Raw genomic sequence first — 27,706 nt, 5'->3', positions numbered from 1 at the left:
ACTTCCTTCTATTTTTGTTTTTAAAAAAATGTACATCTCTGAGCACATGCATACACAGCAAAACTGCTGAAAAATCTGTTTATTCAAGAGTCAAGTCTAATACAAAGCAGAAATAAATAAACGGAAAAAGAATGAAACACAGTCCATTTCAATTCATAAGAGAGTTCATGAGAGAGTAAATTGTTTTTTCGCTTTCAGTGTGCACTGATGAACTTGCTCGCGTTTAGTTAAGTGAATAGTACAGGTTTAGCTTATTAGATCTTTATGTGAGAATGTGTCTGAGATACAGGGGTCTAATCGATTTCTGTTGTCTAAATCCCCAAACAGTGAACACTGTCAATCTCATATGGCACTGAAACATCCAAGCAGCATAAAACAGTAAGAAACTAACATTTTGTGGAATAGCCATTTGTTATTTTATTAGAAATGTAAGTGAAAACTTGGATTTAATTAACACACCTTTTCTATCCACTCTTAATAGTGTAGATCTATTCAGAATTCTTGGTTTCTATCAGTTACCTGTTCTCTGATTTTAATGTTATTCTCATGCTAGAGGTTAGACTTTCACATGGTTCTTTTATTCTAGTTTATTACATAATTCTCAGTGCACTTTTGCAAATAATTTATTATAAATCATTGATTATCAATCATCCAAAAATATAACAATTATTGTTATTATTTTTTTACTTGGTGAATTTTTGTGTATGTTTCTTTGTATAACGTTTTCCTAAGAAATATTTTGATCAATGAATGCTATGAATGAATGTTAGTTTTAGCTTAGCGTGAGCGAGTTCCTTTAAAATGCGCCTGAATTTCCTCCAGTGTTTTGCCTTTGGTCTCTGGGACAAAGAAGATAGTGAAGATGACATTCAAGGCACATAGGACTGAAAACATCCAGAATGTTCCTGCGCTGGTTATGAGATCCTGTGGGAATACAGGATACATAGGCAAAGATTTAGGACTGCTGCTGATAATAATCACTAGTGTCTTTGTGAAGGTAACACTTGAAAACTTTACCATGAGGCTCTGGAATGACTTGGTGACGATAAATGCGCAGGTCCAGTTGGTAAGGACACAGACAGCACTGCCTGGCCCTCGCACTCTGGTAGGAAAGATCTCAGACATCACCAGCCATGGCGTAGGACCCCAGCCCAAAGCAAACCCTGAGAAATTACAAATGCACTCAGATACCAAATTCATTCAACTTCAGGTCTTTTTCCTCATTTATGCACATAGAACATATATCTAAACACTTTAAAAATATATCTTAAAAATATTTAGGCTAGAAAGAAAATTAAATGAAGAATTGTCTTTAGAATAGGCTGAAAAAGAGGCCTATATATAAAAGGCTTTTTTAGTGTAAGTTTACTGGCCAAAACCCAATTCAATACCAATTTCTAAAACAGCTACAGACACACACAAGGTAGTTTGTTTTTAAGTGAGATATGTTACCAAGCAAAATTTTACAAACCTGCTATGAAAATGCCCATGCTAGCAAGCGCAAGCCAAGCCAGATCTGGATGTGCTTCTTCACCGACTGTGCCTTGGGCTCCCATGAGGGCACTCACCTGTGAGGAGTTAGTCTGCTTCATTACAGACAATTTAAAGTAAACTCCAAAAAGGGCTTCACTCAAACACATGGCGGCACCTGAAGAATAAGTGAGGAGACTTAGTAACAACTGGAGATGTGAATATGTGGTAAATACGACCCTCCTGTAAGCATTTTCTGTAAAGTAACAAAGGGAATTCTAACCTGACAAGATGAGGAGAACCTTTCTTCCAGCTCGATCCATGATTAGAGCCGCAACAGCTGTGAAAAAAACCTGAGTGGCAGCCACAATGACTGTGGCAACACTGCCATTCTAAGACACACCAAAACAAATGTCTTTGTCAGCATTTTTAGTTTTTGCAGAGTATACATTAACAGTAGTTATATACATTCTTCAAATAGGCATTAAACTCATACTATGAGTATTAATCGGGGCACAGTTAACTGTACTAGTGTAGGAAAAAAAAAATATAATATCACCCATAATGATTTAAATGTCTTACCTCAAAGTGTGCTTGCTCAAATATGTTCTCAGCATAGAACATGATGGCATTGATGCCAGTGAACTGCTGCAACAGCATCATCATGATGCCAATCCATAGGGGCTTATAGACACCAGGGTCTTTAAGATCAGCCAAGCTGAAGTTTGCTTCCTGTAGTTACATATGCTGCATTTAGCACACAAAACAACCATACGAACATGCATCATAAGTTCAATTTATATAGTTCCTTTTTCAAACTTATAGACAGTTTATCAAAGTTAAAAAAAATAAAAAACATTCAACATACATAGGTCATACTGAAAAATAACCTCTCAATTATGAACTGTTTGGGAACCTAAAATACATGCATATTTTTGAGCACATGTTAACATGTAAATATATTTAAGTATTTTCTTTTTTTTGTATTAAAAATACTTGTGCGGCACGGTGGCGCAGCAGGTAGTGTCGCAGTCACACAGCTCCAGGGGCCTGGAGGTTGTGGGTTCGATTCCCGCTCCGGGTGACTGTCTGTGAGGAGTTGGGGTGTTCTCTGTGTCTGCGTGGGTTTCCTCCCACAGTCCAAAAACACACGTTACAGGTAGATTGGCGACTCGAAAGTGTCCGTAGGTGTGAGTGTGTGAGTGAATGTGTGTGTGTGTCTGTGTTGCCCTGTAAAGGACTGGCGTCCCCTCCAGGGTGTATTCCCGCCTTGCGCTCGATGATTCCAGGTAGGCTCTGGACCCCCCGTAACCCTAAATTGGATAAGCGGTTACAGATAATGGATGGATGGATGGAAAAATACTTGTTTTTGAGAGACAACTGTATTTTAATCACGTGTAACATTTCAACTGTAAACAAGACAAGGGTTTGATTTTTACTGTTGCCTTGGACAAAGTAAGAAAACATACCTGTAAAAATGTTAATATAAAAAGCTGTGGTTGCTCATATATTGTGTATATTTTACAATACTGAAATTCACATTTATCAAAAAGTGTCTTTCTTGGTATTTGCCATATTTGCTTAGATCTTTTAATCCAAGGTGGTTGAAACACCACTCCCTGGATCACCACCATAACGTGGTGGAGGGGTTTGTGTGCCAATGTGAGCCTAGGAGCTATGTTGTTGGGAGCAACAGCCCCTGGTAGGGTCTCCCATGGCAAATTGGTCCTAGGCGATGAACCTAGACAAAGAGTGATTCATAAGACCCAGATGAAATAATAACAATAACGCAGTTTCCCGTGCCTGAAGTAAGGTTGCCTGGGCCCCACCCTAGAGCCAGGCCTGGGGGAGGGGCTCCTCGGCAAGTGTCTGGTGGTCTGACTTTTACCCATGGGGTCTGGCAGGGCTTAGTCTGAAAATTAAGATGGGTCCACTCTCCCATGGGCCCACCACCTGTGGAAGAGGTAGATATCCGGGTCTGGTGCAATGTGGATCAGGTGGCAGTCGAGGGCGAGACCCTGGCGTTTTGTTTCTTGGTTAATTAAACTGGCTCTTGGAACATGGAATGTAACCTCTCTGGTGGGAAAGGAGCCTGAGCTGGTGCGCGAGGTTGAGAGGTTCCAGGTACAAATAGTCTGGCTTACCTCGACACACAGTATGGGCTCTGGAACCAATCTCTTCGAGAGGGCTGGATGCTCTTCCTCTCTGGAGTTGCCCAGGGTGAGAGGCATAGGGCAGAAGTGAGCTTACTCATAGCCCCCGGGCTCAGCGCCTGTATGTTTGGGTTGGGGAAACGTCACTGACTGAACAGCAGCTTAGAGTACCTGGCCTTCTTGGGGACCCTAGAGGGGGTAGTGGAAAGTACTAAATCTGGGAGGAACGCCTCTCCGATCAGAACCTGAGTGGTGTTCAGTTATTGGATTTCTATGCCCGTCACCGCTTTCCATAATGAACACCATGTTCGATCACAAGGGTGTCCACAAATACAACTTGCATCAGGTTATCCTAGGCTGCATTTTGATGATCGACTTTATAGTCGTATCAACTGACCAGAGGCCATATGTTCTGGACACTCAGGTGAAGAGAGGTGCTGAGCTGTCAACTGATCACCACCTAGTGGTAAGTTGGATCAGTTGTGCTGAGGGTTGGTTGGGAACATTTGGCAAAGGAACCTGTCAGAAAGATCTTTAACTCAGACATCCGGCAGAGCTTCAACTGCATCCCAGGGGAGGTTGGTGACATTTAGTCCGAATGGGCCATCTTCCGGACCTCCATTGTTGAGGAGGCTAACCGGAGCTGTGGCTGAAAAGTAGTCTGTGCCCCTGGTGGTGGCAATCCCCGCACTCGTGGTGGACATCCCGGGTAAGGGAGGCTGTCAAGCAGAGTCAAGTGACTCTGGAGGCAGCTGACGGGTGCCGAAGTGCCAAGTGAATTGTGGATTCGGCTGTTGCCGAAGCAAAGGGGGAGGAGGAGTTCAGTTAGGACATAAAAAATTATTTTCGGTCAGCTCCAAGAAGATTCTGGCAAACTGTCAGGTGACTCATGAGGGAAATGCAGTTCTCCACCAACACTGTATATGGTGGGGGTGGGAAGTTGTTGAACTCGACTGGGGATATCATTAGACAGTGGAAGGAATACTTTGAGGATCTTCTCAACCCTACCAGCATTTGTTCTACAGAGGAAGCAGAGTTTGGGGACCGGGAGATGGCTCATCAATCACTCAGTGGTTTTTCCGATTAATGTGGCAGAGATTGACAGTACTCCTTGGCAGTGGGGCCCTGGGGGTGGATGAGGTCCGATTGTTGCGGACTCTGTAATGCAGTAATGCAGACTCTGTACCGGCCCATTGTGGTGAAGAGAAATCTGAGCCGAAAAACAAAGCTCTCGATTTACCGTTCCATCATCTATGGTCATGAGCTTTGGGTAATGACCGAAAGAATGAGATCGCTAGTACAAGTGGCTGAGATGAGTTTCCTCAGCAGGGTGTCTGGACTCTCCCTTAGAGACAGAGGAGAGAGGAGCGTCTAGAGGAGCCAGCTGAGTTGGTTCAGGCACCTGGTCCAAATGCCTCCTTTGTGGTGAGGTGTTTTGGGCATGTCCAATGCCCCGGGGAAGACCCAGAACATGCTGGAGAGATTATATGTCTCTACTGGCCTGGGAACACTTTGGTATCTCCTCGGAAGAGCTGGAAGGAGTGGACCCAGAACACACTGGAGAGATTATATGTCTCCACTGGCCTGGGAACACTTTGGTATCTCCTCGGAAGGGCTGGAAGGAGTGGCTAGAGAGAGGGAGGTCTGGGTTTCTTTATTCGGACTGCCTCCCCCGCAATTCAGACCCAGATAAGCAGTAGACAATGGATGGATGGGTTTAAACAGATGAAATATTTTCATGTTATGTAGTGTGAATTTATGTCCAATGTACTTGTATAAATGATGTACTTTTTAAACGGGTCCTCTTTTAATGCAGCTTCATCAAAGAATACCTCATTTTGAGAAGCCTCCTCTATTTTGGCACACTCCCACTCTGCTGGAGCATTGGGTCCTCGAAGAAAGCGCAATGCCTCTTCAGCCTCTCTCCTCTTCCCCCGAGAGATGAGGTAGCGAGGAGTCTCTGGCATAAAGCACATAAACACCAGCATCAGAGTCGGGGGGATAGAGCAGGTGATGGCCAACCAGCGCCAATCCAAGAACAGACCTAAAATACATCAATTGTTTAGCGTCTATTAGAAACACACTCCACTGAATCAAAAACTCTCAGTTTAAAAAAGGTATGCATTCAATCAAATGTCAATGCCAGTGACAACGGGGAACCCCAATCTTAAAATCATACAATGTGTTTAGAATTGCATTAAGAAGCTTTCAGTACAAATTATCTTAATGTGTCAAGTGTTCATGATGTAAAAGTTAACTTAGTATATCTTATCAAATATGACTACCTCTTTACAGCAGTAAAAGGCCAACAAATCCTTTCTACAATAAATCAGGTGACCCTGTCAACTTAGATCACCCAGAGGATTTTTCTGTAAGTAAATATATAAAAGAGGCAGTGTATAAAAGGCTGATACCAGCTATGTAGGCTCCCATGATTCCTGTCACTACCATGAGCTGCACACAGGACCCCATTGTTCCTCTGACACGCTCATGAGCCATTTCTGAGATGTAGAGCTAGACCAAAAAAAAAAAAGCAAATGAAAAACATTAAAAGGCATACCACACACATCAATGTGGCCAAGACTGAAGATCAATTTCAATGGCATTTTAAACAAATCTTTTAGCTGTCATTCCACATTAAAATATGAATGCCAGGTTACAACCATGGAATTTTAATTTAAAGAGGTTTTGCAAGGACTTAAGCCACCAGTCTAAAATGCAGCACTCGTGAAAGAATGGCATTAAATCATGTAGCAACACTGCAGCAGTTGTAGAAAGGTCTACATAACTACAGGCTGTAAAATCAAATCTGAAAAAAGAAAAATTATATATATATGATTTTAGTGCCACTCTTACCTAGGTCAAGTTGCTAGCAGTGAGATAAAACCACGACTCTCACAATATAATGCCTTGCAGCCAAGCTAATCAATTATTCAGATAGTAAAACAGCACTGTCTAACTTACAGGAACGACAAGAGAGGTCACTCCACTGGCCAAACCAGTGAGCACCCTTCCCATGTACAGCATCCAGTGGCTTTGGGCAGCAATGATGATGGTGAACCCAAAGATGAAGGGTAAAGCACAGAACATGAGGCTCAGCTTCCGTCCAATCTTTTCCACAATCCATCCTCCAAACAGACCTCCAAGACCTGCTCCAATTGTCACCACAGACTAGAAATAAAAGAAATGTGTTGGACATGAAAATTGTTTATGGTTCCTTGAAAAAACACTGAACTACCAACTTTAGACTTGGGCTTTTTAGCTCAGCACAATTATGATTTAATTCTAATGTCATCATTTCAGAGTGCTATCTCTGCAATCAATAGAAAATAAAACTACAGAAAATGATCTGACTTAAACCACAGTGTGAAAACACTCTCTTCAGTGGACAGCCAACTCTGCTTTGTAGAGATTTATGCCTCATTACAGCTTGAAAATCTTGTGAAAATCGTACAAAACATCCAAGCTGTGGCTTCACTTCCTACCCCAAACCAGGATGCCTCTTCAACTGTGAGCCTTAGTCTCTGATCTGTGGTCCTCTGTAGGTCTGGTATAGCAGGGGAGCTGAAGCCAAGTACAAAACCAAAACTGAGAGGACCCAGAACAGCTGCAAAGGTGGCCAGGTACAACTTCCCATTCTTTACTTTGCTGAGGAACAAAAGGCCATAAAAGGTTTTAGTGTGTATCAGAATAGTATGTAGCATGGAATATAGTTTTGGGGTGCTGAGGAGGAAAAAGTGAAAAGGTCTTTTAAAGGAATAGTCAGACATTTTTTCAATGACTCTTTTTTACATTAAGAGACAGCTATTGTAATGTAGTATGTTGGTTTTAATGTATCAGAGGTTCTGTCCTTAAGCCTATTTTAAACATAACAACCCCATGTGGGGTACCTGGAGTGTAAACTGGTTCATTCAAGAACTACATACTCTCTCCCTATAAAGGTTTTCAGTGAAATATTTTGATTCTGTTAATGAATGACCAGTTCTGGGTCCAAAACAGCAGTTCACATCAGTGTGACTTACTCCAGATAAGCGTCCTGTTCTGATCTGTCCTCTTCTTCTGATCTCTGACTCTCTGCCAGCAGTGGTCTCGACTCCTCTTCATGATTCATTTCAGGATTCTTTTAAAGCGCTCAAAAAATAAAGACGAGAAACCCAGAGTCCCCTTATCTTCTTAGCCCACTCCTAGAGTCCTAGAGAACCTTTACCCGCGCTGTCCTCGTTGTTATCCCACAGCATCCCGTGTGCTGAAGACAAACACTTCTGCGCACAGAACTAAACAAAACCTAATTCAACTAAACACAACTTAACTGATCCGATACGAACTGAACCGACGTGAACAGTTAGCATTGTTGTCAGCTGATTTAGATGCTGTTAACAATAAAGACACGGCTTTCAAAATAAAAGTCACGTTGCTTGACACGTAAAATTACTACATTCTAAAGTAATCTATTTATGTAGTATCTATGTAAAACACATGCAGATATCCCTCTTATGTTTTTCTAAACCTCAAAAGCAAGCAGAAAAAAACGAATATTTCAAATATATCTTGGTTAATAAGAAATTTCACTCTGCTTTTAATTTCCGCTTTGATAAATGTAAGCGTTTCCATAGTAACTTTGGGGACTACAATCACAGTCGCTGTTGGTGTAAGAAAACGTTTCCATAAATGTTTCTCAATGATGATAAGAAATCCTCTGTGGTCAACATGAGCGCACAAAACCTTTCTAAGGTTTGTAAAAAAAAAAGAAATCCTGGATAATTCTTATTTATGAGTCACGGAAACAGGCAACATGAAAAAGTTATGGATGCAGATAAGATTTATCAACATGCAGAAGTGTAGGGTCTCTATCTAGTAGTTCTGTAAAGCTAGTAAATTAAATGATTATATTTCCAGATGCATCCTGATAAAACCTGTAAAAACCGAGTCGTTATGTTCCTATGTTTATATATAAAGAAAGATTTCACCTCTGATCAGTTTTTAAACGACTTGGTTTATATCTTAGTTTATAGGAAATGAATTGGAGTTGTTTATGCCTTTGTTCCTCCAGGTGGATGGTTACATATCAGGACCAAAAGACACTTCTGTTATACAAAAAATATTTGGCTCCAGCAGCATTTTTTTGAATCCAGACTTAAAGCAAAACAGGCCAGATTTGAAGGGAGAACTTATAATAAGGAATAAAGCAAACACACAGTAAGATTTTGGTTTCATCTTCAAGATATTTTTTTTCTAATATATATATATATATATATATATTATTATACATGTCTGTTTGTGTGTGTGTGTGTGTGTGTGTGTGTCATGATGTGTTTTTGCAGTTATGAAGAAGGCAAGGAGGCTATGTTGCAGTTAAAATTTGAGAAAGCTGTGATTTGTTTCTCCAAAGCCATAACACTGCAGCCAAAGCAGGTAGATAATAATAATAATTATCAACATCATCATTCTCTTGTTTTACTGAAAGATATATATTACTGTTTAAGCCTGTAGGTTTGATCTTTTGTAAACATTTAAATTATATATCTATTGCAATTTATTAAAATAGATCTCCTACCTTTTTAAATATATTTTAAAGTTTAATAATAATAAGCTAATAATATAAGTAATTTAGTAGAAAGGTTTAGTAAACATTTAGGAGGGTATGAATGTAATTTGTCATGAAATTACAATAGTAATAAAAATTATTTTATAAATTTATATAAAGCAATTGGGCGGCACGGTGGCGCAGTCACACAGCTCCAGGGACCTGGAGGTTGTGGGTTCGATTCCCTGTCTGTGAGGAGTTTGGTGTGTTCTCCCCGTGTCCGCGTGGGTTTCCTCCAAAAACACACGTTCATAGGTGTGAATGTGTGTATGTATGTGTTGCCCTGTGAAGGACTGGCGCCCCCTCCAGGGTGTATTCCCGCCTTGCGCCCAATGATTCCAGGTAGGCTCTGGACCCACTGCGACCCTGAACTGGATAAGCGGTTACATGATAACGTAATGAAAATTTAATGTAATGATGATAATTATATAAAGCAATTCAACAAATATCCTATTGAAAGTGTCTTCTCTCTGCAGACACAGCTTTATGTGGAGAGGGCAGAGGTGTATCTTCAGCTGTGTGACTTCAAGTCTGCAGCCCTAGACTACAAGCATGCTTGCTACCTGAAACCACAAACCATGGCCTATTGTCATCGCCTTGCATTCATATATTACTTGCAGGTGACTATGATCTGTTAGTGATCTGATAATGTGATCCATACATATAGGGGCACACTACATCAGGACATACAGTCACAGTCAGTGTAGACTGAGAGAAATAATTTGGTCCTAGTACCATACTTTCTAAGAATGATTTTGTAAGAATGTTAACAAAAAGAAGTTCATGATTGTTATATACATTATATGATTTCTATATGCCAACAAGGGGCAGTGCCTCAGTGACCAGGGGATGTTTCTGGAAGCCCTGGAGTCTTTTGCCAAAGCAGCTGAACTGAAGCCTAAATTTAAACCTTATCGCATGAGAAGGTAAATCAGAAGCTTAGAGGCCATCAAAACACCAGCTGTTATTTTACTTATTATGACTCAATGACTTTGCATTAGATTTAGAAGTAATTATCCCATTTATAAGTTAAAATAAATGTTGGCTTACAGATTGTTAATTGTAATTTATCATAGTGTAAATCCAAGCTACCAGCAGAGGGTGCAGTATCTTTATCTTTGTAGTCCACTGACTCTAAAAAGACACAATGTACCATTTTATTCATTCTCTCTGGAAAATAGAACCTAAAAAATAACAAATCTGCCTTAAAACTAATAAAACAACATTTTTACATATACTAAAACCACAATTTTATATGTTTTTTGTATTTAAATTATTTGAACCATTTTGGACTCTATTTTCTCCATAGCTTGTCCACTCTGACAGCACTCGGTTATTATTCTGACTGCATTCGGCTGGTGACTAACTGGCTAAAGACAGACACCCCATCAGCTGATCTCTTCATTCTCAGAGCGCGCTTGCATCACCAACTCAATCAGGTTTTTTCAGAGACTCCAAACATGCATATATTACCTTTTTTAATTACAGTAGCATTTCTTTTCAATGAGAAAATCTCATTTGGTGTTTCTCCTCAGAAAGTGCTGTGCTACTATGACCTAAAGGCAGCTCTGGGGCTAAACCCGACCTGTACAGACGCACTGTCATTACTGAGGGAGATGGAGGAGGCAGCTGAGTGCGCTCAGCAGCAGGCTGTGTCTAAAGCAGTGGAGGGAGAACTCACTGATGCGTTGGGCAAGATCAGCACAGCTGTAGAGCAAAACCCTGAGAAAGCTGAGTATTACCTATTTAGGTGAGATAGACTATTTTATTTTAGGTGACTATCTGTGGTATGAACATTTTGCTAAAAGTGAGAATTCAGTGGTGCATGCTAGTATCCTATATCCTAAATGGGTTCATCTCTAAAGCTACAGGCTACTCATTATTCAATTATTATCCTTTCATTCATTCATTATCTGTAAGCGCTTATCCAGTTCAGGGTCACGGTGGGTCCAGATCCTACCTGGAATCATTGGGCACAAGGTGGGAATACACCCTGAAAGGTGCGTCAGTCCTTTACAGGGCAACACACACACACACACACACATACACACACACACATTCACTCACTCACTCACACCTACAGACACTTTCGAGTCGCCAATCCATCTACCAACGTGTGTTTTTGGACTGTGGGAGGAAACCGGAGCACCCGGAGCATTCGATTATTAGAGCAGTTTAAAAACTATGTAGAAATTAAATTAACTCCATGTGTCTCATATATTATTTTCAGTTTGTTATCATAAATATTAAAAGGATATAAAGATTGAGTTGCTTTTCAGCTAAATTTTATGTAAATCTAGGGGATTTTTCGGGAGGCTGTGTAGAGCTTATAGGTGCCGCCTCTTGGTTAAAGCTGGTCGTGCAGTAGGAAGGCAGGGATACGCCATGTAAAACTATTTAATTCTGATATTTGTTTCTGGATGACTGGGTGCTACAAAAATTAGTTTAACTAAAATTGTCAAATAAAGATTAAGTAAAACCTAGAGATTCATAGCCTTGATCAGATGGTTGAAAAAGCCTAAATCCTGACTGAAATCCTGAAGTTTTTAATATATATATATATATATATATCATTCATTTGCTACTGCAGGCTCTTAATCATTGCACCACAGCTGTGTCTAAAATCTTCAGTATTAAAGGGAGATTTGTAGAAGTCTGTGTTTTGATTGCTCACTAGGATCAGTCTCTGGTTTCTGAATCAAAATCTTAAACACTTCTGAACTGAAAGGTCTGATACATAGCCAAGACAGAGAAAAGGGTCTGTCATTGTTAGAAGGGGCTTTAAGTTGTTTCCAGTAAAATCTCTTTGAATAAACATGGGCCACATAGATGATTTAGAGGATGAATTGAAAAGTAACTTAATCAATTTCCTGATTTCGATTAAAAGAGTCCAGTCTCTATGCTGTAATTGCACAGTTTTTAGGATTATGTTAAATAATATGCTAAGTATTAATTTTAATAAAAAAGGTATATATTGAGTCGCAGTCACACAGCTCCAGGGGCCTGGAGGTTGTGGGTTCGATTCCCGCTCCGGGTGACTGTCTGTGAGGAGTTGGTGTGTTCTCCCCGTGTCCGCGTGGGTTTCCTCCGGGTGCTCCGGTTTCCTCCCACAGTCCAAAAACACACGTTGCAGGTGGATTGGTGACTCAAAAGTGTCCGTAGGTGTGAGTGTGTGAGTGAATGTGTGTGTGTCTGTGTTGCCCTGTGAAGGACTGGCGTCCCCTCCAGGGTGTATTCCTGCCTTGCGCCCGATGATTCCAGGTAGGCTCTGGACCCCCCGCGACCCTAAATTGGATAAGCGGTTACAGATAATGGATGGATGGATGGAAGGTATATATTGAACACGACAAGCGGCACGGTGGCACAGCAGGTAGTGTCGCAGTCACACAGCTCCAGGGACCTGGAGGTTGTAGGTTCAATTCCTGCTCCAGGTGACTGTCTGTGAGGAGCTGGTGTGTTCTCCCCGTGTCCGCGTGGGTTTCCTCCGGGTGCTCCAGTTTCCTCCCACAGTCCAAAAACACACGTTGGTAGGTGGACTGGCGACTCAAAAGTGTCCGTAAGTGTGTGAGTGAATGTGTGTGTGTGTGTGTCTGTGTTGCCCTGTGAAGGACTGGCGCCCCCTCCAGGGTGTATTCCTGCCTTGCGCCCAATGATTCCAGGTAGGCTCTGGACCCACCGCGACCCTGAACTGGATAAGCGCTTACAGATAATGAATGAATGAATACGACAAGGCAAATGCCCTTCTGTAGTCTCTAAGACTATCCTTCCTGTGAAATTGGAAACTTTTAGTTTAGTTAACCACTATTTATACTTTAACTTTAATCTTTTTTTCAGGGCACCAAACAAACTGATTCTTTTTGGGTAATAGTTGAAATGGTCAGATATCTCTTAACAATAACACTTATGCCAAAATTATCATCCCAAAAGCTTGAGCTGTAATGCAATGTAATTATTAATTTGATAAGTTCTCTTTGTGTTGTGAAAGTCTTTCTGCATATACCACACTATACAACTACAATAATTATCTTTGTTAAAAATTCATGCTTTTAAATCCTTCAGTTTTTTAAATATTATAAATTAAAGTGCAAGTTCAGTGGGCCTGTATGGTATATGGGCCTAACTGGGTCGCTGTTTACGCACATTTATGTAAGCCTTATAGCATTATAATCTGTCTCCATATCATCACTACCCTATATTAACCTTACAGATCTTCATTTCCACAGAGGCATACTCTACCGCAGACTTAAAGATTTCATCGCTGCCATAGAGGACTTGGCACTTGCTGTTGAACTCAGTGATGCTGGTGAAAAATATCCTGAGAGAGGGAGGCCTAATGACTTCAAGGCTCTCGAAGGAGATGCACAAGCCCAACTAGTACTCACGTACAATGATTTTGCAGTTCACTGCTTCTCACAGGGCTTCTACAGCGAGGCCACCGTGCTTCTGACTAAGGCCATCCATGAGCAGAGAGATGAAAGTGGGCTCTTTATCAACAGAGGAGGTATGAGCAGAGAATTTAAAAGTGTAATTTACAATTCAGTAGATATTACCATGTATGATATGATTAAGACATACGTTGGCTGTAGAGAAGAAGATTTATTACGAAATTAAACTCCCACCTGGAGGTTGTGGGTTCGATTCCCTCTTCGGGTGACTATCTGTGAGGAGTTTGGTGTTTTTTCTCCCAGTGTCCGCGTGGGTTTCCTCGGGGTGAATTTCTGTGAGGAGTGCGGTGTGTTCTCCCTGTGTCTGTGTGGGTTTCCTCCGGGTGACTGTCTGTAAGGAGTCGGTATGTTCTCCCTGTGTCCGCGTGGGTTTCCTCCGGGTGACTGTCTGTGAGGAGTGTGGTGTGTTCTCCCTGTGTCTGCGTGGGTTTCCTCCGGGTGACTGTCTGTGAGGAGTGTGGTGTGTTCTCCTTGTGTCTGCGTGGGTTTCCTCCGGGTGCTCCGGTTTCCTCCCACAGTCCAAAAACACACGTTGGTAGGTGGATTGGTGACTCAAAAGTGTCCGTAGGTGTATGTGTGTGTGTGTTTCGCCCTGTGAAGGACTGGCGCCCCTTCCAGGGTGTATTCCCGCCTTCCGCTCAATGATTTTTAAAGGTTAAATCAACGATATTAGTGTTACACTCAGTGTTGACAAGTGTTAAATTTAACAATGATTGTGCTGATTTAACACGGGTGAATTAGCTGTGTAGGGACTTGACTTTAACTTGATTAGTTAATTTGCCAGTATTGCAGAATTGTACCAAAAAAGGTCATTTGTTATGTCTGGGAGATATCTGTTTGTATACCCATCCACATGTTTGCCTCTTGGTTTTCAGATTGTTTTTTTAAGCAAGAGGAATGGCATTTTGCCCTGGCTGACTACCAACAAGCTGAGGAGCTGGATCCCCAAAACAGAAGTGTTTGGTTTCGTTTGGCCATCATTCACAACAAACTGGGTCTGCAGAGTTTTGGCAGTTTGTAAGTTTAACTTATCAAAAAGCATCTCAAACCTAATTATTTGAATTTTGTAATTGTTTTGAGATCTGTTTAAGACACAAGCTATTTTCTTGTGAAATTCAAATTCTAAAGGAAGTTCCAGGAGGCAGCAGACAAATTCTCCATGGCCATTAAGTATAATCCCAGAGTAGCTCAGTATTACGGAAATCGAGCTAAGGCTCACATCAAACTGCACAACATGGAGGAGGCCAAACAGGATGCAACCAGTGCTTTCATCTTAGATCCAACTAATGATGAGGCAAGTTAATCTAATATTTTAATACTGTTCACTTTTTATTAAACTAAAATACATAGTGTCAACTTTAGTTCAAATGCTAAATAAAAATTACAATTGATTTATTTATTTAATGTTCTTATATTGTGGAGCAAAACAGTAGGACCAGTTTTCATACACTAATAATGGAAAGGTGTGTTATGGCAGTATGGAGCTTTCAATGATTTTTGCATCTGTTTGTTTTCAAAGACAGAATGATTAGACACCATACACCTTTATTACACAAACCAGCTACAAATTTGTTACATACATTTGAATTTGTTATGGGTTTCCTGAAAACAACACTGTTATATATTCCGCACTTATACTGAAATGTGTATGCGTGTATGGTGGCGCAGCAGGTAGTGTCGCAGTCACACAGCTCCAGGGACCTGGAGGTTGTGGGTTTGATTCCCGCTCCAGGTAACTGTCTGTGAGGAGTTGGTGTGTTCTCCCTGTGTCCGCGTGGGTTTCCTCCGGGTGATCCGGTTTCCTCCCACAGTCCAAAAACACACGTTGGTAGGTGGATTGGCGACTCCAAAGTGTCCGTAGGTGTGAGTGTGTGAGTGAATGTCTGACTGTGTGTGTTGCCCTGTGAAGGACTGGCGCCCCCTCCAGGGTGTATTCCCGCCTTGCGCCCAATGATTCCAGGTAGGCTCTGGACCCACCAGGTCCAGATAAGCGCTTACAGATAATGAATGAATGAATGAATACTGAAATGTCAAATAGCATGTTACATGTTGATAAGACACTTATGCTAGTCATTGTCTGGCAGAACTTTTGAACAGATTTGGTGGAGTTCAGTCTTCATTTGCTGTGTTTTCTAGAATGGACCTGGTATTAGTTTTTCAGTGGGGCCAGAACTAGATGCTACAACCAGGACGTATGATTTAGGAGCAGCAGCTACCACTCACTGGACTGAACAGTGACACTGATGCTCTAGCAGTTTCAGGTTCATGCTACATGCTAATTTCTTGTTGGTTCTTCGATTGCATCTGATCATCCAAACCAGTTAAATCTCAGCTGAGGGTGACAGATTTTTTTCTTAGACACTGGCAAAATGACTTCTGCTCCAAGTAACTTGCATTTACAAACTGTTGTTTGGAACAATTTGTTTGTAAATGGCTCCAAGTGAGGTTACTATCTGTAAGTCTGCTATGTATTTCTCTATTCAACACTTGCAGTTAAATGAGCCCATTTTGTGTAGACATATGCAATTAACTGTAATGCAATACCACTAATAGGAGGCCATATCATCAAGGTAAAAGTGATTTTGGAGCACTCCAAGTGGTTATTGCTTATATTAATGCTGTAATGTTGTCTCTAATAAGTAATATAGATGAGTGCAGTGTCAGGTCAGTTTTTTAGGATAAAGTGAAAAGACCAGTTGACAAAACACAGTGCAGAATGTACATGGTCCCTTCACATAATACGTAGAGCTTGTTGTTTTGAAGCCCAAAGATGTAACAAATATGTGTTTTCTGTTAAATTTGTGCTCTGAATGCCTTATGCATGTCATTTGTGAACCAAGTGGATTATACTGTAATATGTCTTATTCAACTGTTTGTGGTCAGCTGGTTCCTCTGCTGCTGAGGCTGTTCCCAGGCTGCTCTTTGTCAGATGTCATATCCAGTGCCACTGCTCAAACACTCAAAGCTCAGTTGATGGAGCAGACCCAGACATGGAAACTTGAAGACTCTCCTGCGTCAAGGTGGAAAAAGACTTCCTTCGTCACACAAATTATTCACTCATAACTCACAGTGTTGTTATTGTTTTTTGGACATAATTCAGTCTAGTTATCCGTATTTGTTTCTATGTTTTAGGCTCAGTGACCAGCTTGAGAGAATTGACTTCCAGCATGACACAGACGGCCAGTCTGAAACAGCCTCTCGAAGCTCATCGAGCTTGGAGGATGTGGAAACGCAAGTAAAATCCCATGTATCTGTCCCAGACATTCTCAGCAGCAAAGAACAGGTACACAATGGTTGTAGGTATCAAAAACCATAATTCATAACTACATAATGACATTCCAATGTCTTTATTCCTCATTTTTAAACAGGCCATTTTCATGTTTCACATTTTGTGAAATGCTAACAATACCTCTTTGTTTCTACGTTAATTAATTTAATCTTCCCTATTTACCATGTAGATAAACATAGTAGTTCTACAGTTACAGACTATAATCCTTCTGTTGCTCTGCATACTTTGTTGGCCTCCTTTTACCCTGGACTTTCATGGTCCAGACACTCACAGGACCACCCAGGTGGAGCAGGTTAGCATGTGTTAGGCTGGTACAAGTGGGTTAAACAGCAGTGCTTTGAGTTTTTAAACACTGTGCCCACTCACACTATTAAACACACCTACCTTGTTGGTCCGTATAGATGTATAGTCAGATTTTGTGACTCTGAGGGGTTTAAAAACGCCAGCAGCACCAACAAACATTCCGTTAATATGTCAGGGTCAATGCAGCATTAAGAATGATCCACCACAATAATAATACCTGCTTTGTGGGGGTTTACTTAGAGGTAACTGTCTCATTTTCTTTATCAGATGATCCAGGCAGTGAAGACAGTCCTTCAGCAGAGGCAGTCTCTGTATCATACAGGGCCTCGTCTTTCCCCAATTCGCCTTGCAAAAATGTCAGAGCCTGCCCTCTGTGATGCCAAGCGCCATTATTCCTGGAGAAACTTTGGAGGCATTGGCCTTAACTGCTAGTAGCTTTTCAAAATGGGTCTGTATCAATCAAGCTGCAGAGTGTTGTCTTGTTTTTGACTCAAAGAAGATGGATCACTAGAGTGGAGTTTGCTGGAACCAGGTTAGATTATTGCAGCAATGCAGCAATTTATATTGCATTGTGCTTGAACTGAGAGTTTACAGCCACAGATTCTGTTTTATTTACAGATAAATCAATTCTCTGAACAAGAATTTTACTTATTATTTAACAGGATATGGCTATACTGATTTTAAAACACAAGTTATAGAATCAATAGCCCATTGCCTAAATAAAACAAACATAAAATACCTTTAAAATATCTTCTCAAAGTCTTGGTAGAACTGTGTAAAAGTTGTTATCCCCATTACTGTCTGAGATGCAGAGGAAACACTTTGGAACGCCCATCAACCTGAGAGCAAAACAATGTTACAGTGCCAACTAAAAGTGATACTGGAGAGAGTTACAACAAAGAGCACTTAAGAAAAAGAAAAGTGACAAAACCTGTAATGTTTGCTCTCTTTTCAAGATGCATAAAAATTATTACTAAAATAAAGTAGGTAATCATTCAAATTTTGCAGCCAGAGGACCTCAGACAGGTCTTTTTTTATTAGTTTTCATGATTGACCAGTAGAATTTAAAAATTAGTTTTTGTCTAGAATCACACTTTTTGTTATTATATTTTAATTAGTGGCCTGTAACATTTAATGTTTTTACTTATAAGTTATGATTCATTTAATCATCGTAACATCATTGTTTCTTAATTCTGTGGGTAAAAGAGAATAAAATGCTTGTTTTGTACTAACTTCCATCATTCTGATATTGTGACACCCCATAATATAAATATGGAATTATGCAAACCAGATGATTCTTGCAACTTTGCACAGTATACAGTGAAATTACTCTATTTACCAGTGCAGTTAACTGAGCATTATTGTTGGGAAACCTGGGCTATATAAACACCACTGGAATTATGAGGACTTCACTAACTGCATGAGTGTTGTGGATGTTTTTTTCAAATGGAGGCATAGTTATGTAGAAAAATAATCCAAGATTTTCTAAGATAATTTCTTCATTGCATTAAATCCATGGCTCGGTACAATTGCAAGACGGGTTGTTTTGTTCAGAGCAGCTGTTCTTCAGCAGCTGGGAGAGCAGCTGAGAGAGAAAGTGCAAGAGAGAGAGAGAGAGAGAGAGAGAGAGAGCTGTGATGCTGTCTAGAAAACACCCCAACAGCTGATCCCAAGTCTCTGTCAGAGATTTCCATAGAACCTCTCTCAAACAGTACAACACATACTTTAAGTCTCTAGAGGAAAGTCCTAGACTTTTTGGCAAAGTAACAATAGAACATCAGACATCATATGGTGTCTGTAATTCTGACTTTTAATGACCTTGTCCAAAATGATAGCATACTTCCCTGGAAAATGTAGACATTGGTTATAATCTGTAATTGGCCATTCAGTCCAGTCCACAGTCGCTGACCGAGAAGGACTGAACAATTGTGCAGCTGTCAGGAGAATAACCACACACTTCATAGACCTTAATTTGTCTGCTGTGTGCAGTAGAGTCAAGAGTCAGTGCTTGTTAAAACACTCTTATAAACTTTGACCACAGCAGCTACAGTAGTATAAATCCTAGGAGACATAGCGTGAAGCATCATTTTGGATTTGTTCCATCCTAATTGTCAGAACTCTATAAATATAGCCTCAGTAATAATAGACTTAGCTTGAGTGCAGGTTTCTGCAATGTCCAGTACATTTAAAAAACCAAGGATGGAGAGGAAGACGCGACTTTATCACCTTACTAGAGTAATCTTGTATGAAAGTCACTTAAAGCATGGATGAAAGCTCTGGCTTTAGGTCTGTAGATTTTCTGAGCTGTTCCAGTTCATTGCTTCTTCGCTGGTCTTGGTCTGCCAGTTCTAGTCTCCATCTCGCACTTCGGGCAGGTGTACCCGTCACTTGGCATCAAATTCAAGTCAGATTTCGGAATACGGGAGTATGAAAAAAATATCGCTAAGCATTTGCATGTCTGACTCAAGCGGCTTTATTCGGGTGACCTGTGGCTGCACCAAATGTAGAAAAGGAAAAGTGATGAAAAACATAAATTAAAAGCAGAGTTCACCAGTGAAAGTCTAGCACTTACTGAAGAAGGTAAGTTGAAGGTATAAAGACAGTTGCAGACTGTCAAGTAGCTCCAGACCCTGGTGCCACCCAGCAGTCTCAATAAGCTTGACACAGATTGAACTCTGCGGTGGTGAGGTGGTGGAGTTTCCTTAGACGGTATGTGTGTGGGGGCCTAAACCACGAACAAAGTGGTTTCGAACAGACAGAGGCCATAAAGGAGCTCAAAAGTGCTTCACACGAGCGTAATAAAAGTGTCAGGTTACTCTTTTTGGCAGGGCCTGGGACATGCAGCCAGGAGAGACAGGAGCTGGCAGCCTCCCCCCCAGACAAAAACACCTTTCTCTGGGCACAAGAGCCGGCGGCCTGGCCCCCTGACAAAAAATGCTTTGCGGACCAAAATTTCATTCACGTTTGGCAGGAGACTGTTTTGTCTAAAACATGTCGCGTGCATTTGTAATTTTTGGATAGCGTTAGCAGAGGGCTGATGGGTCTAGCTTAAATGGATGGAAGGTTGACATTCAATGAATAGCGAGTCAAGGAAATCACTGGTAAGGTTTCTTTTCTCTGAGTTTTGTGGATTATACAGAACGACTATGAGCAGTAATTGAGTGAATTTTTTTTTCCAAATAAAACATTTTTAATTCAAATTGTGCGTTTTGTGTATAAAATGAGAAAAAAAGACAGAATGTGAAAGCAGAACCTTAAATAGTAGTGTTTTTATAATAAATAAATATATTTACACAGAACTGCTAGCATTTTGGATTTGAAAATTAAAGAAAAATATATCCTTTTTGGGGACATTAACAAACAAAAACACACAATTTTCCACCTGCTGCAATACACATCATAATGATTGTTTGCTTCTTGCTGTTGGAACATTTTAGTTCATTTTAGCTTCACTCAGATGGCAAGAATAACATCATTTTTTATTGCTATTTTTCTGCATTTCTAACCTCATTTAACGCCACATCTTCTTGGAGAGACGTAGACGCGTAGTCCCTCATGAGGTACATCTTAAAAGACAATTTATTCATTCTGGAGAGATAAAATGTCTGCAATGTTTTGCAACTTGCAAATTTTCCAGCTGGATGTTAGCTGTCTCAGTAACCCTATGATTACCTGTTATAATGCAACCATGACTGCTCAACCTGAACACACATTTGGAGACAGAGCTTTCAGTTCCTTTTCTTTGTCTGTTTTACAAGCTCAGGCTTCCAGCATTAAGTTGGGGATAACATGGTTTATATAGACTGTACATGCATCGCCTCACACATTGGCTCGACTGAGGGTCATATAACTGTCCTCATTGTTGGATCTATGGTAGCAGACATCATGGCCTGCTCTACATGGTGCGTGGCTGCGAGTGGTGCAGTGGTAGTCCAGGATTGCAAGCTCGAATCCAAGGCTTTTGGGCTGTTGTCCAAATTGTTCGAGCATTCTCTTTTCCTGGGACTTTGGAAATCTGTGACCAAACCAACAAGCAACAAACAGGTTATGACATTTTAGTAGTCAAGGCTCAATTAATGAAAACCCTCTTGCTCACAACTTTCCAGCATATAACATGCATTCTGGCCCTACCACTACAAGAAATGAGTGTCATCTTAAATGGACTTCATACACAGCAGCAGAGGGTGTAGCAGTTGAGTTTGGCGGCGTTGCGCCCTGTCCCTGCATAACGATTCTTCTTGGGTAGCAGCAGTACAAAGGACACAGCCAAGGACAGGTGGTAAAAGCTGTGCACATAAGCATAGTCCCACTCCTGCAGAGACAAATGGAGGTCACTACCCTAAACTCTTACAGTGATTACATGGAGGGGTTCTTTGATAGACAGAAAGCAAATGCCTGTGGTGTTTATTACCTCAAAATAGAAGCGAAGCATCAAAGCCAGGGCTCCAAAGCAGCAACCAGGTCCCACTTGTTGTGTGTACACACTTTTTTCTGGATAAAGGCCCTTTTTTTCTTTCATTTTCTGTAACTGAAACAATAAGTAAACAAATAACTTTAGTTCAGTGCAGATGTACTTATGTAATTATTTATGTAATCTTGAAAACCTCCACTGATCAATCAAATTCAGTTCTCATTCTCAGTCTGGCTGGAAAAACAGAGTCTCACACTTTTAATTTGTAACACATGGTATAGTATTTCTGAATCCAAGGCCAGCATATGCAATTATTCCTCTGTCTCTCACCCATTTGACTGTGATCATCAACACAGCTGTGCCGATGGGGCCGGAGTAGACCCCGTAGCCCCAGCGGTCCTGGTATATCCTCACAGCAGAGGTGAGCACTCCAAACATGGTGAGTGTGGAGCGCTTGGGCTCGTCAAAATCCCCTAGTGCTGGATGAGAGCAGAACAGGAAAAATTGAATACACTCTTCACACGACATGCTGGAATCCCAGACATAAACAGATGTCATATTGTTAGCATGACTCTCAGAAATTAATATTCAACTGTCTTCTACAACAACAACGGTTTGCTACATTTTGGAGGACTGTACAAATCTTGAAGTTTTTGTACAGGACTACTGTAGGAATGAAGAGTTCAGTTCTACACTGAATTAGATTTTCTGTTTATTCCATTAATATACAAATCTTTAAAATAATATGGGCAGTATTTTAGCTCATAATGGACTTTTACTCACCTAATAATGTGACCCATATGGAGATAGATGTACCATACACACTGAAGTACTCCAAAATCTCATACTTCATGAAGCACAGAATAGACAGACCTGGTCCATCACATGCATGATAGATCTAAAATATGAACATCCACAGCACAACACAATTATTCCCAAATTATGCCCCACTAAACTGTATTTTATATATTTTAATGATGCAACTTGCACTTGCCTATTCTAAGTAAACAGATACACCAGCAGCTGTTTAGGAAAATGTTACTGTAAAATATCAAGTGAAAGAGCTAGAAATATCATATTTAGCATCTATTCATATCCTATGCCTTTTTGACATTTTTCAAATTTAGTCTCTTTTAGTCCATTATCCCCCTAGTAAACACTCAACCCCTTATTAAATGAATATCTAGTAATACTTATTTATTGGGCTGATAATAAATTTAAAGTTGACATGCATCAAATTTAAACAATAAAGAATACATGTAACATTGGCATCTATGTCTCTTACCGATGTGAAGAACATGGTAAAAAAGTAGACCATTGCCTCCATGTGGAAGCCTCTTTTGGTGGCCACACTGGCTGCTGGCAGAAAAACCAAACTGCTAATGGTAGGCAGCAACATCTTAGCAATAAATGCTCCCATTGTTCCCTAATGTTGATATTTTGCAGATCCCTGGAACGTACTAGCGAACCCTGAGGAGGGTCTATATGTGTTGCCTTCCCAAGTCCAAAAGATTTGGAGATGTAACCGAGCAAGTGAAGAGTTCTCCTGCTGAATACTTTCTCACAGGCCTACAGCTGGCCCCGTGGAGGACCTTTAAAGTTTAAATGGCTCTGGAACATGGAGTGGGGGCCTGCATGTGCCCTGTGTTCAGCAGAACAGCTGTCAGAATGCAGCAGTTGTAGAGGGTGCGTAGTCACCATCTTGTAATACATATTTGGGATTCTACAAAGTGCACTGCAGTGACTCCAAACAAGTCCATGTAACATTCTTTGTTTTTTTTTTGTTTTTGTTTTTTTTTTTAACAGAATTTTAATACAGTGTTATAACTTTCATCTTAACACAGTTAAGCGTACCCACATACTGTCTGCCAAAGTATTCCAAGGCTACCTCATGGTTGGGTGTGAACTGCAAAATTGAATTCTTTGAAATATGTTTTTTCTTCTTTGTTGGTCAGTCTGGGCAACGCTGTGTTGAGTCTTAACCATGTTGTTCCTTATGGGTGAATCGATCCTCAGCAGTGGCTGTAGAAACAACTGTCTCTTTCGGGTTATTGACGTTGGCCATATGAGAGGAATCTGCTGTACCTGTATGCGTCACTGCTGCCCTCTTGACGTTAATGTGGTTCGGAGGGTTGAAAGAATGCGATTGGTTTAGGGAAGTAAGACAGTAGCGATGCACTGTCAGTGAGCATAAAGAGTTTTGTGAACTTCAGGGGACCAACAGACAAGGCAGTGTCCACTGTAACTGAGATGTGAGGTTCAGTATAGGTCCATTGTGTCTTGTCCAGGTTTTATGTGGTTAAATAAATTCAATATGCCATACTTGCAGCATACATTCCATCAGACCTGTGTGGCCACTATGAAAGCCTGTCTACAAATTCAGCAATTATGCAATTTACTCCTAACCCAGGTTCTACTTGCAGAAAGGTTCCTCAGATATGAGTTAACTAATGTGCTTCCATTGACTCTGTAAAATAAATATAATTATTGGCAATTTAACAACAAAGTGCAAGAGGCAATTTCAGATGAAAATAAACAAATGAGACCAGGCAATATTGAAGTAATTATATTATTTATGTTTTAATATTTTGTGGATAATGCAAACTCCCTTCATATTTCTTATTTTTTTCATGATTTAAGTTCTTCCCACAAATGTTGCCATATTTAAATTTCCAACAGCATGAAGGTTATTCTGTTTTTTCAAGCAAGAGTGAGAGTCCAACTTTGGGCCTACAGGCTGCTCACAGTTGCCCTCTACCCTCAGCTGTCACACCTGCCTTTGGGACACAAAGAGTGCAGTGTTGCGAGTTTGGACTGCCCACGCCTGACATTCCTTAAGTGACTTTGTAAATCTATCCCTCGAGAAAGCAGAGAAAATGCCAAGCTCAGGCCTGGTTTGGTGGCCTGCATGCAGGACTGCACTGTTTGGCCCAGTTACTGCCACTTTCTTGTGTTGACTGGGGTCCTGGGTGATATGCTGAAAATGCACTGTCGTTAATTACATTCCAGTTTGTGCCATTTACAAACACGCTTGGAATCAAAGGTAACTGTAGCTTAATTATGTCTTACACTTTAAATTATATAGGCTTATTTACAAGTTCTAGATATGCTATCTTGGTTCTGAAATGGATATCATGGAGTCATAGTATCTGTGAAAAATACAGTGTCCTTATATGCCTTAACACCCAGAGACAATTTTTGTCAGTCATTGTTTTCCAAATGAGTGTAATTAGCAATTAATATGCAGTACTGTTCAAAAGTCAGTGACCAGCCTTAACTTGCTTTATTTCCAGTCAAAACCAAAGCCATTAAGTATAAGGTAAAGATAAACGGTTATGACAAAAGCAGATAGCAGATTTTTTAACCCAAAACCATACAGAAGTCACAATAACTCGCTTTCATGTTTTCCCACACATCCAAAGTTCAGTCTAGTGTTTTCCGCTTCTGGAGGTCCTCAGTTCTCAGTGGAAAAACTGATAGATCTTCAAATTTGAATCATAGTCAAATCCTGATTTCCACCTCTCTTAAAAATGAATGCTTTGAGTAATGCTTAAATTAATGGTAACATTTTTAATGGTGTACCAGGTGTTTCATATGTTCTAGAAGACCATTCTCTGTATTTCCTCAATCATTTTTAATTAAAGTAAGAAAACTATTTAAATTAATTTCAGTCTCATATCTGATATCAAAACATGAAGAGCGTTAAGTTTATTACTATTTATCAGTACTTATTGTTATGCAGTTTTTATGTATATTTTTATTATGGAATGGAGCAGAAATGTTCTCTACAGGAGGAAATTCACAGAACTGAAGTTTGAGAAGAGTTGAATATTTTTAGTTATTTTCTGGTAAGTATTTTTTAAAAAAAAACAATTCTTGCTTTTCTGGTCCAAGGTGTGTATTTTTGTATTCTCTCGTGATGACTAAGGCAAATGACCAAACACTACCACATATTTGTTTGGCTGTTGATATTTTAGTCCCAGAATAAACTTCCTGGATGGTTTTCCTGGAGGAACATTTATATTTGTTGCCAAAAGCTCAAAGCTGTTGCCTGAACTTACCATATCCTCCTTTCTTTAATACTGCCAAATGGAAACAAATCTCTATAAACCTATGCTTTATAGTGTTCACATCCAAATGCTGTTTATTTGAAGAATACACTGGCAGGTAGCTTAGGGAGCCTGTTCTGTTGTCCTAACAGACACAGCAGAATTAAATTTCTCACAACACTCTCTCATGTGAGAGCAAGAGTTGTTTTGGTTGGGAGTGCAGTGGATGCATTCATGTGTGGTACATTAGACAGGATAAGAACAGCAGGTCAGAAAGGGCCCACTGATTCTTACCCACACAGCCCTGAACCAAACAGCCCTTACCAATGATCTTAATTAGAAAGATATTGGATTTTGGACCTCTAAGGGGTTTTCTTTGTCTTTATTAAAATGTTATATTAACTAGTTTGAATGTTTGAGATTTTAATCTTAAACCAGTTTAGACTCTTGGTGTAACCCCTCACACAGATTTGGGGGAAAAAAAAATTTGGTTGTGTTTACAACAAAATGTCTCGAGAGTATTTTTCCCACACGACACCTCACTTTCGAAAGCATACTGAGTTCACACACACACATACACACACACACACACACATTCACACAGTGTTTGCCAGTGTTTGCTGCCTCGTAATTTGAGGGTTTTTAAAGAGTGGCCATTCCTCCAGACTTGCAGACTGTGCAAATCTCCTGAACTATGTCTATCACCATACAGATCTGCGGTCTGAGAGCGGTGCTTGATTGAGCTTTTAGTGTAGCAGAGCGTCCCTAATGCACCGAGCAGACGCACGGGCAGCCGAGAGAACATGTGGTCTTTAAATGCACGCGTCTCACACACAGGCATGGTGGTCTCGGCTATCTGCCTCAGCCGGCCAAACCTTCTCTCCCTCTCTCATGCTCTTTGTATTAACCTGTGTAGGTATTTCTCTGTACATTTCATTTATTCAAGTCAATTATTTTCATTTTTCTCGTCTCCTTTCATCTCTTATGTTGTCTTTTTCCTGTTATGGATGAATTCCTTCATCACTCTAGTCCTGTGGTTGGGCTTAAAGCCTTTATATCTGAGTCAATACAGCTAAAATATAATATAAAAACAGACTATAAGTTTCACAATATTTAGACACAGGGAAATTTAACAGTTATAAAATTTGTATGATTTTTCTTTAGCATTTCAGCTGCAATAGAGTAAATCCCAACATGTGCTTTTTTTAATAATGAAATATTCAGTCTCAAGGGAGAAAAAATCGCTCACATAAATCTCAGAAATGGTAACTTAGCAAGCAAAGGAAAAAACAAGTTTAACTTTCAATGGATGTTGACGTAACCAGATTTTAACCCAAAAAAAATTTCACACAATTTAAAACACACCAGTATTTTTCACACCATGTCAGAAATGGAAAACCTGTCAATGACAATCCTAAACTGTTCATCATGCCCACCTCTACCAAGTACAATAAATTTCTCAGTAACTACATTAAAACTAATTTAAGAGAGACAAAGTGGAGTCCCCCAAACAGGAACTTTGGTTTAAAGAGTTAATAATGGGTCTCTCTTAAGGGGGATAGCCACACAGGATAATATACTAAGCACTTTGAGGAGGCTGAGGAGAGCCTGATATGTGATTGTGAGGCCAAAGAAGGAGGCTAAATGGGAGGGGGGACCACTGTGATGCAGAGAGGTGCTGGAGAGGCAGGAGGAGGGGAGGGAGGGGGGCTCTGTGGGAAACGACGACTTCCTCCCTGTCTGTCTGCGAGCCGAGCCCAGTCGACAGCAGTCTGGCTGGGACTCCTGGGGCTGAAGACTCTGCTCTACAGCTCAGCAGCAGCAGCAACGGCGGCAGTAGCAGCCCTCAAGCTTGGCACCCGCCGAGCGTTTTCATGTGGGCGTTCCCCCAGCACTGCCACTCACTTCCTGCTGGGCCAGAAGCAGAGGGAAAGGGTGGATGGGTGGGTGGGAGGGAGGGAGGGAGGAAAGGATGAGGGGGTGGTGGGGGTTGAGAGGAGGG

General features: G+C 40.6%; 3 protein-coding genes across 3 annotated transcripts; 1 reads left to right on the top strand and 2 right to left on the bottom strand.

Annotated features, from left to right (window-relative positions):
• Positions 1 to 72: 72 nt before the first annotated feature.
• Positions 73 to 7,996, bottom strand: LOC136677555 (solute carrier family 2, facilitated glucose transporter member 8-like). The gene is made up of 10 exons (XM_066655137.1): positions 7,646 to 7,996; positions 7,109 to 7,271; positions 6,588 to 6,794; positions 6,038 to 6,137; positions 5,456 to 5,667; positions 2,053 to 2,202; positions 1,754 to 1,862; positions 1,472 to 1,648; positions 1,018 to 1,163; positions 73 to 924 (listed from the first exon to the last, which is right to left on the bottom strand). Exons 1-10 carry the CDS (start codon positions 7,732 to 7,734, stop codon positions 778 to 780), a joined length of 1,500 nt encoding a protein of 499 aa, XP_066511234.1. The 5' UTR covers positions 7,735 to 7,996; the 3' UTR covers positions 73 to 777.
• A 237-nt stretch (positions 7,997 to 8,233) lies between these two features.
• On the top strand, positions 8,234 to 18,357 carry LOC136677385 (tetratricopeptide repeat protein 16-like). Its single transcript, XM_066654906.1, has 13 exons — positions 8,234 to 8,354; positions 8,674 to 8,819; positions 8,945 to 9,035; positions 9,684 to 9,827; positions 10,033 to 10,133; positions 10,517 to 10,646; positions 10,743 to 10,957; positions 13,431 to 13,708; positions 14,528 to 14,669; positions 14,781 to 14,946; positions 16,536 to 16,672; positions 16,785 to 16,935; positions 17,512 to 18,357. The coding sequence occupies exons 1-13, from the start codon at positions 8,292 to 8,294 to the stop codon at positions 17,674 to 17,676; spliced, it is 1,929 nt and encodes a 642-aa protein (XP_066511003.1). The 5' UTR covers positions 8,234 to 8,291; the 3' UTR covers positions 17,677 to 18,357.
• Positions 18,358 to 21,409: 3,052 nt separating this feature from the next.
• On the bottom strand, positions 21,410 to 23,075 carry LOC136676182 (protein myomaker). The gene is made up of 5 exons (XM_066653023.1): positions 22,941 to 23,075; positions 22,439 to 22,553; positions 21,986 to 22,134; positions 21,656 to 21,772; positions 21,410 to 21,556 (listed from the first exon to the last, which is right to left on the bottom strand). The coding sequence occupies exons 1-5, from the start codon at positions 23,073 to 23,075 to the stop codon at positions 21,410 to 21,412; spliced, it is 663 nt and encodes a 220-aa protein (XP_066509120.1).
• Between the last annotated feature and the right edge of the window lie 4,631 nt (positions 23,076 to 27,706).

The sequence above is a fragment of the Hoplias malabaricus genome, chromosome X2 (genome assembly GCF_029633855.1).
Source record: "Hoplias malabaricus isolate fHopMal1 chromosome X2, fHopMal1.hap1, whole genome shotgun sequence".
Classification (NCBI taxonomy): domain Eukaryota; kingdom Metazoa; phylum Chordata; class Actinopteri; order Characiformes; family Erythrinidae; genus Hoplias; species Hoplias malabaricus.
This window is presented reverse-complemented; position numbering and strand designations above follow the sequence as displayed.